The following is a 15,225-nucleotide window of genomic DNA, read 5'->3' as shown; positions in this document are numbered from 1 at the left end:
GCCAAGAATTTTACTTGATTTCTTTAGCAATGAAGAAAAAATTGCTAATGTTGCTATTTTCAAGGATTCTTTTGTTTTGGAGACTTATTGAGGAACATGGAGGAGATCCTACAAAAATCAGAAAAAGCATTAGATTTTGGAGTATTAAGACTGGCACTGTGTTCTTAGCTCATTCTGTCATATGTGGATATTGCAACGGACTCAGAACAGGTGTAACATGATATACAACACTATGTGATTTATGCCTCTCTGCCTAGAGAATACAGTATAGGATAGTAGATAATAGTCTGATTTTCAGAGATGCTCAGCACTGGCAACATCATCTGAAATGAAAATGGAAGTGGCAGCTGCTCAGCGTGGCTGAAAACGGGGACATTAATGCCAGCCCTAAAACTGCATTCACTATGTTTGCTGTTTAAGGTCAGCACCTCAAGCTTCCTCCAACTGTCTTTTTAGTTTTATTATTTTTGTTACAGTGGCACAAGAAAAAACATCGTTAAGGATGCACTTCAGTTTTTCTTTGAGTCTTCTGTCTCCCTCAGCCTCTGTCCACAAGTGAATTATTTTGGAAATTTGAGAACAGTCTATTTAGTCATTTTTACAGTAGGCAATAAATGGTGGTGGTGGGGATATTTTCATAGTTCCTATTGTTGTTGATACTTTTTTTTTTTTTAAAGCATTGTTACGTTGAGAGCAAACAGTTGAAGAATAGCAGAATTCAAGGTCCAATTCATACTGGATAGACAACTATATTCCCTTGGGCTCTTCAGGGAAACATCGTAGATTTATTCCAGTTGAACATGTAGCCCTTGTGCACAATTCTCTGTGCTTAGTCTAGTGACAAACCTGAAAATGACCCAGACTTTTTCTTGCTTACTTGCAATCAGCAGAATCTGAAAGTAGAGTCAAATTCAGCCCTTCTGCACCTTCTCTGCACCTCTGCTGAGACTGTATCTGGCTGTGACTAAAGAGCATTGCCTGGTAGTTTTTTCTGTTCTTGATGGAGGAGCAAATGTATAGAACTCAGCTTGGCTATCAGAACAGGCAATTAGAATTATTTTAATGTGTTGAGTGAACAAATGTAATGCTGAAAGAAGTGTGAGAAAACTTAAGCTGCCAAAACCATATAAAGATAGTTTTATATCTCTCTCTATATATCTCTATATAGAGATATATATTCTGTGTTTAGTTGTCTGTAGATCAGTGTTCATCTCCCATTCCTGTTACTGTGAAACAGAAGTAGGTGGGAGTTGGAGATGGGAGACAGTGTGAGTGTGTCATGGAGGAGCAAAATGCAAGATTTGGAATAGGTGTCAACGCAGGGAAGAAAGCAGACTCTCTAAGTTAGGTTTGTGAGGGTACTATGGTGGCGAATGAAAATACTGAATTTAAGGCAGGAGAATAACCATTTCTGTGTTGGCTCATCAAATCATGACACAGAGCAAAGATATTTTCAGAAGATTTAGGAGCATCTAAAAGTTTACTTCCTTTCCTCAAGCTCATGAAATGGATTCTGTTGTGGAGAGGAGCTGGCTTTTTGGGTAAAGGAGTATAAACGATAAACCCATACAAACTTAATAAAAACTCTTTACAGTAGTTTTCTGTGTAATGTTAGATGTATGATGATGTGATGTTAAAAAGTTTTATTGGGATTTATTCAGCTTGTCCTGTGCAGTTCACTTCTAGCTCTTCTACGCTGGTAATGCCAAATTCTTGGCAAGAAAATGACTGTATGTGTCTCTAAGATGTACACATGCTGTTAATGCTTAAAAGCTAAATTGCTTTATATAACGAGTAATTTCAATTCAGCATTTTCAAAGTTTTGAAGGCATATCCTGTGTCAGGGAATGTGGTAAATATTGAGGTAAATTGTTTCATTATGTAAGTCAAATTTTGAAAAGTTTAATGTGCAGTGCGTGCGTGGGTGTTTGTTTATTTGAGTATATATCTGCCTAYATAATCCCTCATCTTCTAGTCTACATATTCCCCTTGTCAAAAGTAAAATTGTATTAAACACTGTTAAATAGTAATATTTTACACTTATTATTATGTAGTGTCTCTCATCCAAGCTTCTCATACTCCTTTAATTATTAATTAAGCTTGATAATCCTTGTATGGCATAGAAAATATTATCCCCATTAATAATGGTTAAACAGAATCACAGAGTAGTTAAACATTTTTCTGTAGTGGCGTTGTCACTGCTGTTTCAAAGATGTGTTTATTCTGGGTTAACTGTCTTCCTATAAAATCTTAGTGGGCATGGTAGTTTTTATTTCAGTACATCTGCTGAAGGTCAATCCTGCAAATGTTTGTGAGTGTGTAGGGGTAACCGTAACTTGCTATATTTAGATTAATTACTACCTGTGCTTTCTCTCCCCCAGTGTTTCTGGTGCAAAGATGCACTCTTTTGAAGTGAGGATGTAGCCAGTAAGTCAGTCAGAGATAGAGCGAGGAATTCTCACACTCAGGCTCTGGTTTTAAATACTTCGCTGTTCTCTTGCAGAGTGAATATTTAATATATAACTGAACAAACTCACCTTCCCCAATTTTTAAATGTCTAAAAGCTATCAAGATAGTATTTGAATTCTTTTCTTTTTCAGCTTAACCCACACTATCCGGAAGGTAATAATGAAGGAAAAGCTTTGGTAAGTGGAATTTGTACACTGCATATAAATAAATAAACAAATAAAAGCTCACCATATGAAAGCCCTTTATAGCTTTTTTTTTTTTTTTTACTTGCATGTAAAGGAACTCATCTGCTTCATGCCTTATGTTAGCTCATCAGTGAAATGGAGGCTCTTCGCTTGGATGTTGATCTTACTACCAGTGGGATTGTCTTCTGTATCCCATGTAAACTAGAGTGCATCTCAGAGCTGTTGTTAACAGAAAGTTTTCCCTTGCATACGGGCAAACTCAGCAGTAGTGTTGCATTTGTGTCCTGTACTCCTTATGGGATTATTCTTATGTTTTTTAGTGAGCTACAACTAGGGAAATGTTAGGAAGCTTATTCAAATTCTGCATCAAATTAGCGTTAGTTGGAAGTTGGTTTTGCTTGGTGACTGCAGATATGAAATGGATTAATTCTTCTCAAATTAGGCATACTACCTCATGGCAAAACACACTAACCTCTATAGCAAGAAAACCAGGGATAAGCAAGCCTGGTTACTTAAGTACTGATACCTACAAGCCTCTGAATAGTAATAGCATAATGTAAGGAAAAGATGTCTCTGACCAAAATTAGCTTTCTACCTGAGGTGAGCCCTGCTTCATTTTGGGTTTAACACATTTTATGTTGACTAGCGCAGGTGGCTTCAATAGGGAGCGCTGGTGAGGTTTGAATTGGTAACCAAACAGCTGGGGCATAAGACTGAGCCACTGTCTTCAATCCATGATAGAGATGCAATAGAAGGTCTGATGTGTTTAACTTAGAAACCTCCTCATATCCAAAGTAACAATGATTAGGTGTGTATTGTGGAGCTTTGCTAGGGTAGCTTTGTCAATAAGGAACAGCAAAGATCACCTTACCTACGCGATACAGCTGTGCTGGTAAAACCCCAGTCTAGCTGCCTGKGTAAACAGAGGCAGTTATGGCCCCACTGCTGTGGCACCTCCTGCAGTTGGCAAGACGTGGTGCTCCGGTGGTGTGTTAGATGGTACTGCTGCAGAGGGGTAGGCTGTGCTAGTGGAGATGAGCCCCTTGGGGCATGTTTGTCAGTCAGGCATGCCTCTAAATCTAAGAATCTGCTGAGACTCTTTTTATTAATTGTATTGAATACATGCAAGCACATATTCAGGCACAGACTTAGGCTGAGTCCTGCTCCACTTCCAAGGGGAGAAAGCTTGAACTCTAGCCTGACAGCGTAGCAAGGACCCAAGTTGTCCATCCTGCAACATGGATGGGTTGGACATGAAGATGGATGCTCTACATCCAGGCTGCCTGCAGCAATCATAGGCAAAGTGCATTTAGGCCTTTACCTTCTCTGTGATTTAAAGGTAAAATGTTAGAGCATGCTAGCTAGTTTTAACTAATGAGACAGGGCCAGGCATGTTGTAGTTTTGAACATGTGAAGGAAGTGGAGTTAAAACTCTGGAGGAATCTTATTCTTACTGAGACGACAAATGCTCCAGAAAAAGAATCATTCTCCATCAGATTCATGAGATTGCATGAAAAATCCTGAGATCTTTGTAGAAAAAAACAATTTAGTTTTTTTCTGTTTGCCTTCTGGCATTTGTTCTTTTAAAGGACACATTTTCCAAGTTTTTCTCTGCACGAGAAAGAATCATTTTGTTTTTTTTTAAATGAAAACCAAGTTTGTCACATAATCACATACCTCTAGGACTGCAATTTTAATAAAAATAAAGAATATTGTGAGAGTTGGCAACATTGGTTTCCCTCTTCTCTGGTATTTGGCATTAAAGTAATACAGCAATAACTAAGCTGGCCAGAGAAATGAGAATTCTCTCTCATGAAAATATAGAAGTTCTAATGGTTGTTTCTTTCTTTGCATTGAAATGATATTTGAGGCCCTTGAAACTTCCTAACTGGATAGGAGATCACTTCCAGAGTATCCCACTGGGTAGGATGCTTGCTTGGAAATGCTTGGGTTCATGTTCTTGCTCTCTGAATTGTAGAGCTCATCTCTCCTAGAGTGCATCTACATTAACATTTTAGTTCACATCATGACAGCACATTTGAATCAAATCTCCTGATTATTCCTTGTTTATGCCACTCCAGTTCACTTTGCAGAGTGATCTCAGAGCAAGTAAACTTGGATTTTGTTAGAGGAAGGTAAACAAAGATACTCTCCAGGGATGCACCTGCTCTGCTCTAACCTGTCATGGGTGCCCAGTCCAGAAAACCAGACTAGAGCTACTTTGAAGTAAAACCTGTGAAAACATGTACAGGATGAATACTAGGTCCTCATCAACAAGGATCCACTCCTATTGTATGGCACTATGCTAATCTACATATAGCATGGGGTCTCCAGTTGGAGGACTTCCAGTTCATCTAAATGGTTAAATATTTCCTCTACTGGGTAATGGAGAAGGCACAAGAGTAATCTGAACAGGAATCTTAATGTTACAGGTGACTACCGTAGCAGTTTGGTTTAACTGTCCTGGGCATTGATACTGACCAAAAATCCAGACGAGAAGTCTGACTAGACAAATATTTCCATTGGGGCCTACTCCAGGATAATCTGAAGTCTGATGACCAGGGAAAAGTGGGAGATGTATACTCGAGTCTTTTCTACTGAAGGAAGAAACTGAGGCTGCAGCCTAAGTTTTTCTTTTCACTCTGAGTCTGTTGTATAAAAAGGTACCAGCTTCTTCTCTGTCAGCTGGATTTTAATAGATGGCACAGCCATCCATGCATTTTGTGCCAAACCTTAACTGGTAAATGTGCGACGGGCTTTCTGGTGCATGCTCACTGCCAGGTTACAAGTTCTGATCACAGCTGCTGAGGCAACTGTCAAGTTTAGGAAGCAACAGTGGAAAAGGATTTTCCATGGTGCAGGTGGGCATAGGCGCCGAGATGCTGCCTAAGTCCATCTTTTTTTGCCTTGCCTTAAGTGACTTAGAAGTCTAAAATGGTTTTGGCTCTTGAGAACATAAATATCGCTGGAAATCGCTGGGACATTTGTTCCCAAGCATTAAAGCTATGTTTGGACTGCGGTTCGTTGGTCTTTCAAGGGCTGCTGCTTGAGATTCCAGCCAAATTGTCTTGTGGAGCGTTGTTTTGATTTCTGGAAAAATTTGGCCTTAAAATGAGTTGATTAATATTCTTTGTACGTATTTTTCCCACATTTAAAATCCAGAAGATTTTTTGATGTAAAGACCCTCCTCTGATTTAGGGTCCTTATCAAATACGATCTTCTCCTGCTCTTGCAGTTTAAAAAACTGTAATGTATAGTGCATCAAAACACAGTGCTCTGTGTTACAGCTCCCATTAAACCCCAAATTGATGTATTTGATGCTGCAAAGTAGTCTGTTATTTCCAATCACATGAATGTACAGCATCTAGAAGAACACTGTAAACACTGGGAAATGTCAAGAACAGCTGGGAACCTGGCATTTGTTAGCTCCTTCATATTAAAAGACTGTCTTTGGATAGGTGGCTTAATTCCTTTTTTTCTGCGTTTTCATGAGAGAGCACTAACCCTAAATGTTTCCGAACTAGCCTTTACTGTTGAGATTTTTCTTAGGATTGAGATTGGTATTTATTTACTTTTCTTGTAAGTAAGTTGAACGGTTATACCATGGACCTCTAGGTGCAATTTGACATACCTCCTTTGGCTTCTATCTATCTATATTTATGTATGGCAAAGAACCTCACCAAATTCAAAATTTTCTTTCTTGCTTCCATCCCAAGTGATTTTTTTCTGGTAAACGCTGTAAATCCTTTTTATTTTTATTTTTTTAATTTTTTAATTTTTATAAATTTTATCTTCCAGCAACTAAGATTATTTAAAAAAATAATCTCTTAATTAAAATTTCATAATATATAAAACAAGTGATGCAGTTTAAACAAGTGGAACAGGTTTGGGAAATTTTTTTTTTTTTTAAAGGCTTGGTTAGGAACTAACCTGGCAATAAACAGTCCGAAGAACATGCCAAAAAAAAAGAAATCTTCAGCTTTAAAATGGCAGTGTCTCTGCTTATGTAAAGGCAGCAGTCAGACCACTTGAGATGCTCTGCGCTCACAGAGGGAGAAGGGGAGACACGGATGCTGGCACATTATTATTATTCTGCTGCTGCACGCAGGTCTGAATCAACTCTGAAAACGCATACATTGTTTCTTACAGAGTGTCTCCGGCTCCTAACAGAATTGCAACGTGATGTCTCCGCTAAAAATGCGATGACTCACAAATGAGTCAACAGTGAAGGTGTTATAGGAGGCTAACTGCTGTGCTGTCTGCCAGGGCTTCGTAGCATGCAGGACCAAGGCTGGCCATTAATTTACTCGGCTTTCTTTTCATATAGAATTTTTAAAATCATCTAACCTATGGAGTTCTGTTCACATTACTGCCCTGTGAAAATGCTGGTTTTATAAAAGCCTCCTAAACTGGGTTAACATATTGAGATACCACAATGTACTGGATTTAACAGGCATTTTCAGAACTCTGGCTGCTATTAAATTTAATTTCTGCTGAAGTCTGTAGTGCAACTTAATGTATTCATACAGGAATAGGGTATTATCCTTGTCTGTCTCTATGCCACAAGAAGTGTCTTTACCAATTGGAATTGTAGATTGGGTTTGCATTCTAAAAGAGAAGATATTCCAGGCCTGTTGCGTTTTTGTATTGTTTTTTGCAGTTAAAAGGAAGGCCTCTCTGTAAGCAAAACTCCATGCAAATCTCCTGAATTTTTGGTGATACCCAGTTGAGGTCAGTAATAGGGATTTGGGATAGCTCACAGCTACTAGCAAATTATATTAAGAGCTGTGAAGCAGAGTTATCTGCTGGGCTGCAAATCCCAGGAAAGACAAATCTGATTGCGCCTGATTGTGTTGTCCCTAATTACAATATAGGATTTGTCTCCTGTTACATTAAACTTGCCCTTCATATTGCAAACACCATACTATGTCTGGGTTAGTTTTTGTTTGTTTGTTTGTTTGGTTATTTTTTTAAAGCTTCTGTTTAAATCGGTGTCATGCACTGCAAGTCGATGGTGGTAGCCCAGTGGTTGTGGAATTTGCTCTGTTAGCCTTGATCTAGTATTTCTACTCCTCACCAAAATGGCCGTTTGTTTTCCTAAATATGATTCCTTTTTTGATCTCTCAGCCTTTGCCTTCCTTCTGATAGAGAATGAATCTGAACATGAGTCCCTTCCTGCTGGAAGAGCACTCTGGCCCTTGGCAGTATGGTAGGGGGATTTTTGGTTCCACTTGCTGGCAAAGACCTGTTGTGTGCATGAACAGTGTATTTCACTGTATTTCATGACCCACAGAATGGGCATTGCCCACATCTTTGAGTGATTTTAACCAGTGAACTACAGTGAGTGATGTGACTCCACCTTCCTCACTTTGGATGTGTCTCTGATTTGATTTGTCTACAGCCTGTGACTAGTTAGCCAGTAGTGTGGAACAACTGAAATATTTTTGTCCAGTGAATTTACTATTTGCTAAAACTGGTTTACCCGCAGTTCTTGTACTGTCTTTACTTTGGGATTCCTAGCATGTAATTCATGCATCTCTGAAACTCTTCATTGGTTTCCTCTTGATACTGCTTCAAGCTGAATTTTCTTGTGTTTGAGACCCTTTACAATTTTCTTCTTCCCTTTTCTTCACTGAATCTGCCATTTTTGGCTGCATCTGCTCATATGCCAGTTTCTTACCTGGACAAATACCTTCTTGCTTTCTTCCACCTAGGTATAAAATGTCTCTCTGAACTGACCATATTGTCTAATTAATTAGAAGTAGTCTGATGCTTTCTCTTCTTTCAGCTTCCTCGTATAGATTCATCTGCAGATTTAATAATGGCTCGGTTGAGGGCAGGTTCTGATGACTGATTACTAATTTTAAGTAATCATAGGAAAATTTCTGAGCGCAATTGTGTGCGTTCTCTCTCTCTCTCACGTACAATAATGTGCACACACACTCAGATGTAAATTCAGACATAAATTCAAGCCTTTTATGTACCTATGTGATGATTGTATCTCTCTATCTCTCGTACTCCTTTTTCGTAATTTGTTTTCTGAGCTCTCAAGGTAAGGATCACTTCTGCTGTTTATTTTTTACGATGCCTAATGCTTAACAGCCATAATCCTAGTTGTGTTGTGAGACGGGTCTGAGATCCTGATGTTAAATTAGGAGAAGAGTTCTGAGGTTTTTGCTAGAGTCCAGTCTGGAATTATGCAAGTCTGATTTTTGTTCAGTTAAGCTTTGCATTGCAGATAGCCCTGCTACAGACGCTCTCTTGCCCTCTGTTGAAACATACTTGTTCTTAGACTAGAAGGAAGCTCTTGCTCATATGCCAGGTCTGATTTGACAGGTGGCAGGCCTGGCTGGCTAGATTTAGGCCTGGTGAGCCAACTCCATTGCTGCATAGCACATATAGCACCTATACAATTAGTGGTCAGGCTAGGGAGCGGGTAAAGCAGCCCCAAACTGCAGGATGAACTTCCCCCAGAGCTAATAGCTAGCGTGAGCTACTCGAGCAGAAGAGCTGTGCCTTTGCCTTTGCCTTTGCCTTTTGTCACAGAAACCTGCACATGTGTATATGTACTTCTGCTTAATGACCTATTGGAGATGGTCAGGCACTGTGTAATGAGTGAGTATAAAAAACTTTGTAACGCAGGGTGGAATATGGTTTTGTATTTTGATCTGTGTTTTTCCGGGGCTCCAGTGAAAAAATACGTGATTATAAAATGTCCTGCCTTCTTCTATACCAGCAATTTCAGTTTGCAATTGTAGCAGAGTGAGTAGGTTCTGGGAAAACCTAATTAGATTTGGACATAAATTATGGGAAAAAATCAAAATTCTGGATGCAGTTCTAAACTATCTTATGCTCCTCAGCCCTTTACAGCCCTCTTGAATTTTAAACAGCTATTCCTGGGTGTATGTGAGTTAGGAATTAGTTCTATTTCTTTTTTGTGTGGAAATTTGGCAAGTATGTTTTCATTTGATGTGAGACTCTACTTCAGCTCTTACCTAGGCAGGCCTTAAGAGGCAGGCCTCTTATAGTGTCCCTGCCTTTCCATTTTGGGTCTCATCCTGAGTTTGTAAAACAAAATGTGTATGGAAATCAGAAATAGTAGGAGACTATTTTCACTACTCACTACTGTTTTCTCAAGCCTTGCCTATGGGTTAAATTTGCATGTGTGATTTTGTTCAATATTTTTTGGGTGTGGGGTATGGAACAATGTGAGGACTACCAGATGTGGGTTTGCTCTTGTGCACAACACGGTAGATCACTGCCCTTGGTCTCAGTGAGCCTTCTTTTCGAAAACTAGAGCAACACTGAAAGTGCTAGATGAGCCTAAGAAAAGTGTGTGAGAGGATTTCTTCCTTGTTTTTCTCTTGTCTCTGTCCTTCATAAAAGTAATGGGATGGAAAGCTGGCATTTTTTAGGCTTGATGGTGGAAAAAATGAATGTTTTGAAAGGATTTAGAAGTGCCTTGAGATGAGATGAGAACTAGCTATTTCTTGCACAGTTTCACTCATCCTTGATTTTGTTGCTTAATCAATGGGCAATATGAGTAATCAAAGCCTTCCTCTTGATCATCTCTTACAGTTTGGGTTTAATCAAGGCACTAATGCAAACCCAGTACAGTGTAGCCTCTCTGTATTGCTTGGTACATCTCTTCCTTAGTGGTGCACTATAAATCATTGTAATAGTATTTCAGGTTTCCGGTGTTTAATTTTTCTCTTTTGGCTTTCTTTGGTCCTATTTTTCTCTCCTCTCATGATATATTCTGTGTACGTGAAGGGCCCTGGGCTGCCAGTCTCTTAACTGCTTATTAGTCTGTGGTAATATGTGTAGCTCAACACCCTGGAGGAGTAGCTTTTACTTATGCCAGTAATTTTATTGGTTGCTGCATGGCTACAGGCATAGACTCTGAATTACTTCTTCAAGCAGAGGTATGTAAGGTCAAGCTCTGTGAATTTACCATTTGGAGTCTGTTTCACAACGATATCTAGGTATCTAAAGATAAAGATGACTGCTTGGTGGTGCTGGGTCACAAAATTCCCTGGGACTTTGAGCTGACGGTGGGAGGAAGATCAGAAGAGCTATGCTGAGGCACCAGCGTAGCTTTGTAAGTCTGTCCCTTGAAGGCAAGGCTTCTGTAAGGGACTGAACTTCTCCAGTTTCAGTGGGCACGCTCAGACCCATGCTGGATCCAGCTCCTAATGCATTATCAGCCTGTGCTAAGATTTCTAATACAATTTAGCTGGTGCTTTGTGTCCCCCCCTTCCAATGACAGTTGATCTCCATGGAGCAGATATGCTGGGTCTTCCTATTTGAAGAAGTGTGCTGCTGTGATTCTGGCCATAAGGGGAAAAAAGAGCAAGCCTGAAAAAGCAGCAGTGGAATTGGACAAATTGTTTCCTTTTCCAATCCCTCCTCCCCCTTTTAAAAATCCAGTTTTCGTTTATTCTTTTATCTTTAGCCCTTTCCAAACTACCACTGTGTAATTGCATCTTTTGGGAGTGAAGGGTCTGCAACTACAGCAGGTTTTTGAAGTTGTAGGTGTTGAGTAATAATGTATACAGTACCGCAAGCTCTCTGTAGCTTGTGACTTGCTGTTGTTATAATGACTGTCTAGGACCCCATGTGCCTGGGGCAAAGTGCATCCTTTGTGTTACACACTCCAAAGCCAGTCATGGTACATTCTTACTAGAATGTGCAGAAAAAAAAAAGAATACAATTCAGATGTACTACTTGTCTGCAAGGTAATTCGAGAATTTATAATGGGCCCTGATACAAGCAAATAACCCTTGTGCCTAATCAGCAGAGAGATGGCGACCTTCCTGCTTCAAAGAAGAAACGCCAAGCAGGGGAGAAGATTATGTATACTTTGGTCTCTGTGCCGCATGGAAATGACATTGCATCTCTCTTTGAACTGGATGCCACCACTCTTCAGAGAGCTGATTGCCTAGTTCCAAGGTAAAAAAAAAAAAAAAAAAGTGCTGCATTGACAAGGTTTCTTCTTAGCATTATGCTGGTTAGTAAAGCAGAAAAAATCAAACATGAGCAAGTATTGTCCTTCAGTTAAAATTTGGGGAGTGTTCATGGATAAACAAGAGATGTATAAAACATGATCCTGCTGCCGTGACTGGGTAAAATAATTATAAGGATAAAACAAGTGACACTTAAAGAGTCTGTGAAGAGAAAAATAATGGGCTAAATGTTGCACGGATGAAAATGAGGACAGAATTGAGCCCAGTGCACTGTTTGAACTGTAATGCTAAATAGATCTGAGTGAATTGTTCCCAACAAAATAATGTATATGGTGAATTGTGCTTCTGTTTCCCTGACAGATCACAATACCATTGAATACATATTATTCAAATTAATTCAGCAAGTGGCTTCTGGAATCTATTCTGTGTTTTAATTGTGAATATTTGGAATTTTAATTGTGTTGCTTAGCTGAGATTGGTTGGATAAGTCAAATGATGTTGGCTGTGACTGAATGGGCATGCAGACATGTGGGTCTAGTTGTCATGAAGTGAGTTTTAAAGTTGGGTACCTGCAAATACTGATGTATGCAGCTTTGAAGTGTATTTGCTGTGCTAAATTTTACCAGATAATTTGCTTACTTGATTAGTCACAGCTCATCAACATGAAAAGATGAGTGTGAGTGAAGGCCACAGTGAATACATTTAAAATAGAGAATTCAGAGAAAAACTTATAATTGATTTTTCAGCTCTGCTTCTTGATAATACCACAGATTCTCAGATGAAAACAATTTAGAAAAATCTAATGCCTACTCTTTTGTTCACTTGATTTCCAGTTGAGAACTGATATTCCAGATACTTGCTCACTAGAACAAGGGTTTGTAGGCCGTAACGGTGAAGCTGTGCAACCATGGTCGGTTTTACTGGCTTTTGTGCTGTGACAGGGTGAAGAGGTTCATTACTCTGCAGAAAAAATATTAAGAAAATAATTGTTTTTATTCATGAAACATGTTTCTATTCAGATGGGATTTTATAGTTCCTTCCTTTTTAATTTTTTTCTTTGAAGAAGGCTTTATTTGTAGGGTTATCTAAATACTTAAAACAGCATTCTGTATAATCCCAAGATACTGCTCGTTCTTGATGCAGCTCTATGAGAGAGGAGAAGGGAGAAAAGGGGAAAAAGTGCTGCAGTACCTTTTAGGGCCCCCTCACCCTTTTATTATGAGTGGCTGGTGTGACTTGTACTGTCAAGTCTCATGACACTGTCATGGGTTGCGCAGCATCCCACCTTGCCCAGTTCAGCTTGGGACTGTCTCCATCTAACCTATTGATTGCTTTGTTTTCCTTTAGGAATTCATATGTCCGACTGAGGCATTTATGCACTAATACTTGGGTCACTAGCACTAGTATTCCAATAGATACTGATGAAGAGAGGCCTGTGATGTTGAAGGTAACCACTAATTTCTTGGAGTTGAAATCCCACACTCATTCCTAAAGTTATCTGCTGGTGATCTCACTTCTTACATATAAAAGATGTATAATAATTAGGGTAAAGTTGAGAGATTTGCTTATCCATACTAAACTATTGCAGATTGGGACATGCCAAACAAAAGAGGACAAGGAAGCTTTTGCCATTGTATCAGTTCCTCTGTCTGAGGTCAGAGACTTGGACTTTGCCAATGACGCCAACAAGGTTTTAGCATCAACTGTTAAAAAGCTGGAAAATGGAACAATAACCCAGAATGAGAGGAGGTTAGTGGGTTTTATTCCCCCCCACCCCCCCAATTAATGTTTGATTACAGTGCGTATCAGGGCATCACAGTGATGGACAAGTTAGTAACATCAGTGTGGATGTAGAGACAGTTGGCAGAGGATGTCCTAATGTTTAGAGTGCTAACCTGGGACTTGGTTCATTTCAGCTCTTCCAGAGCTTCTTTCCTGCACTGTAGGCTTGTCTGTGTCTCCCATCTGTAAAATGGAGGTAAACAACACTTCCCTAGCTCACTGGCCACATAAATAAATGGGCAGATCCCTGGGTAAAGGCAAAATGTTTGTCTTAATTTCCTWTAATATACTGCTTCTGGGCTATAATATCTGGGTCTATTGGATTTGATTCTGATATACAAGATTTATACAGTGATTTATAAGATTTATACATTATATTTATACAGTGGGCAGCATACAGGACTCTTGATGTGCATGAAATTCACTGTAATGTACCTTCATGCTTCTAGAGCAGTAGAAGGAGGCCTTACAGTGACTGAGAGGCTGCTGCAATAGTTCCCTTCCTTTCTTGCTTCTCTTTTTCCCTGTTCTCCTTTCCTATTTTACATCGTTCTGTTTTCGTTAATGTTTGCCCTTTATATTCATCCATGCTTCAACTGTAGCACTATTAGAATGTCTGTTCTTCACACCCGCCCCTGAATTAAGGGATTTTGTTGTACACTGTAGCCAAATATATCACATTGCTGGTGATGTAGTCTGCTATTTATTTTCAGCTGTCTGTGGTAAAACTGAATATTAGACAGCATCTCTGGCACTGTTAATTTGTAACTTTCATTCTACCATGCGTCATACACAACTTCTTGCTGAAAATGTTAATTTTTTGGTGATAAAACTGAATTTCTGCTCTTTGTTGAGTCCACAGCCTTTTGTCAGTAGTAATTAGAACAGATGGTTCAATATCAGGTGGAGGATTTATCCTAACAGGCAGATCTGTGATGGCCTAGATGCTGGTACTCAGCCTTGGAGAGCTGAAGGGCCAATTTGTTCCTGAGCAGAACCAGGGAGGGATGCAGCATAATCAAGGTGTGACATCCCTTTATTAGCTTTGTACCACTATATCACTGCAATCCAGTATTGCCAAGTCCTGATGTTGATAGATTGGTACAACGCATATGTAAGACATTTCAGTGTGATTTCAGGATAGTGGCATTATTTGTTTGTTTTGTGATTTCCTTTGAAACAGTCACTCTTGTCATTTCTCTGTGTCTTATCTCCTTCCTGCTTAGATAAGTTCCCACAGTTCATGCCTGGTTGTTCCACCCTGCATTTGCAGTTTCTGCCTTTTTCTGCTAGGGAAGTACCCTTGTGCTGTGGCCCTTGCTGTTTTCCACCAGCTACCAGTGAGCAGAGATTTTTAAAGCTAAAGCAGAGGATTTAGCTGAACAACCCCCCTTGTGGTTAATGCAAGTTTTGTGTCTTGTTTCCTGAGGTGGCTTTGAAAATCTCTACTGAGCATTTCCTTGCAACTCTCATAGCATGTCTGCAGGTTTAGTAACTACAGAGTAGATACTGACCAAATTCAGATGACACTTCCCAAGGGCAGGAGACATGCTGGTTTTTGTTTATAAAAGACTGCTCTCTCTTTAAAGGGAAATGCCTTAAAATCTGTGGGTATCCAAACTTCTCTCTGGGCTCGACTGGCAAGGTGTGTTAGTAGGAAGGTGACAATGACCGCTTATAGTATTGTTTCTTCCTGCATCTTCTGAAGGCAGTGGGAAAGGAATTGCTCCTGCATCTGTCCTTTTTAGCACTTGCTTCTACCAAATCTTTTTTTCTCTAGCAAAGAGTGAATAAAATAAATATGGTCTTTTTCAAGACCTTTT

The 15,225-nt window shown here is 39.5% G+C and overlaps 1 protein-coding gene across 2 annotated transcripts in view; it reads left to right on the top strand.

The window, feature by feature from the left end:
- The window catches only part of ITPR2 (inositol 1,4,5-trisphosphate receptor type 2), a 278,104-nt gene that overhangs the window by 73,944 nt on the left and 188,935 nt on the right, over window positions 1-15,225 (top strand). The window contains exons 10-13 of one of the 2 annotated variants that reach the window (XM_026066889.1): window positions 2,601-2,645; window positions 11,452-11,606; window positions 12,968-13,067; window positions 13,209-13,369. In XM_026066889.1, the coding sequence (XP_025922674.1) occupies window positions 2,601-2,645; window positions 11,452-11,606; window positions 12,968-13,067; window positions 13,209-13,369 (461 nt within the window). The remainder of the gene's footprint in view (window positions 1-2,600; window positions 2,646-11,451; window positions 11,607-12,967; window positions 13,068-13,208; window positions 13,370-15,225) is intronic. The other variant, XM_026066890.1, reaches the window with a different exon arrangement.

The sequence above is a fragment of the Apteryx rowi genome, unplaced genomic scaffold (genome assembly GCF_003343035.1).
Source record: "Apteryx rowi isolate R43461 unplaced genomic scaffold, aptRow1 scaffold_25, whole genome shotgun sequence".
Classification (NCBI taxonomy): Eukaryota; Metazoa; Chordata; class Aves; order Apterygiformes; family Apterygidae; genus Apteryx; species Apteryx rowi.
Note: the sequence above shows the minus strand (reverse complement) of the source record. Positions and strands in the feature narration are given on the sequence as shown.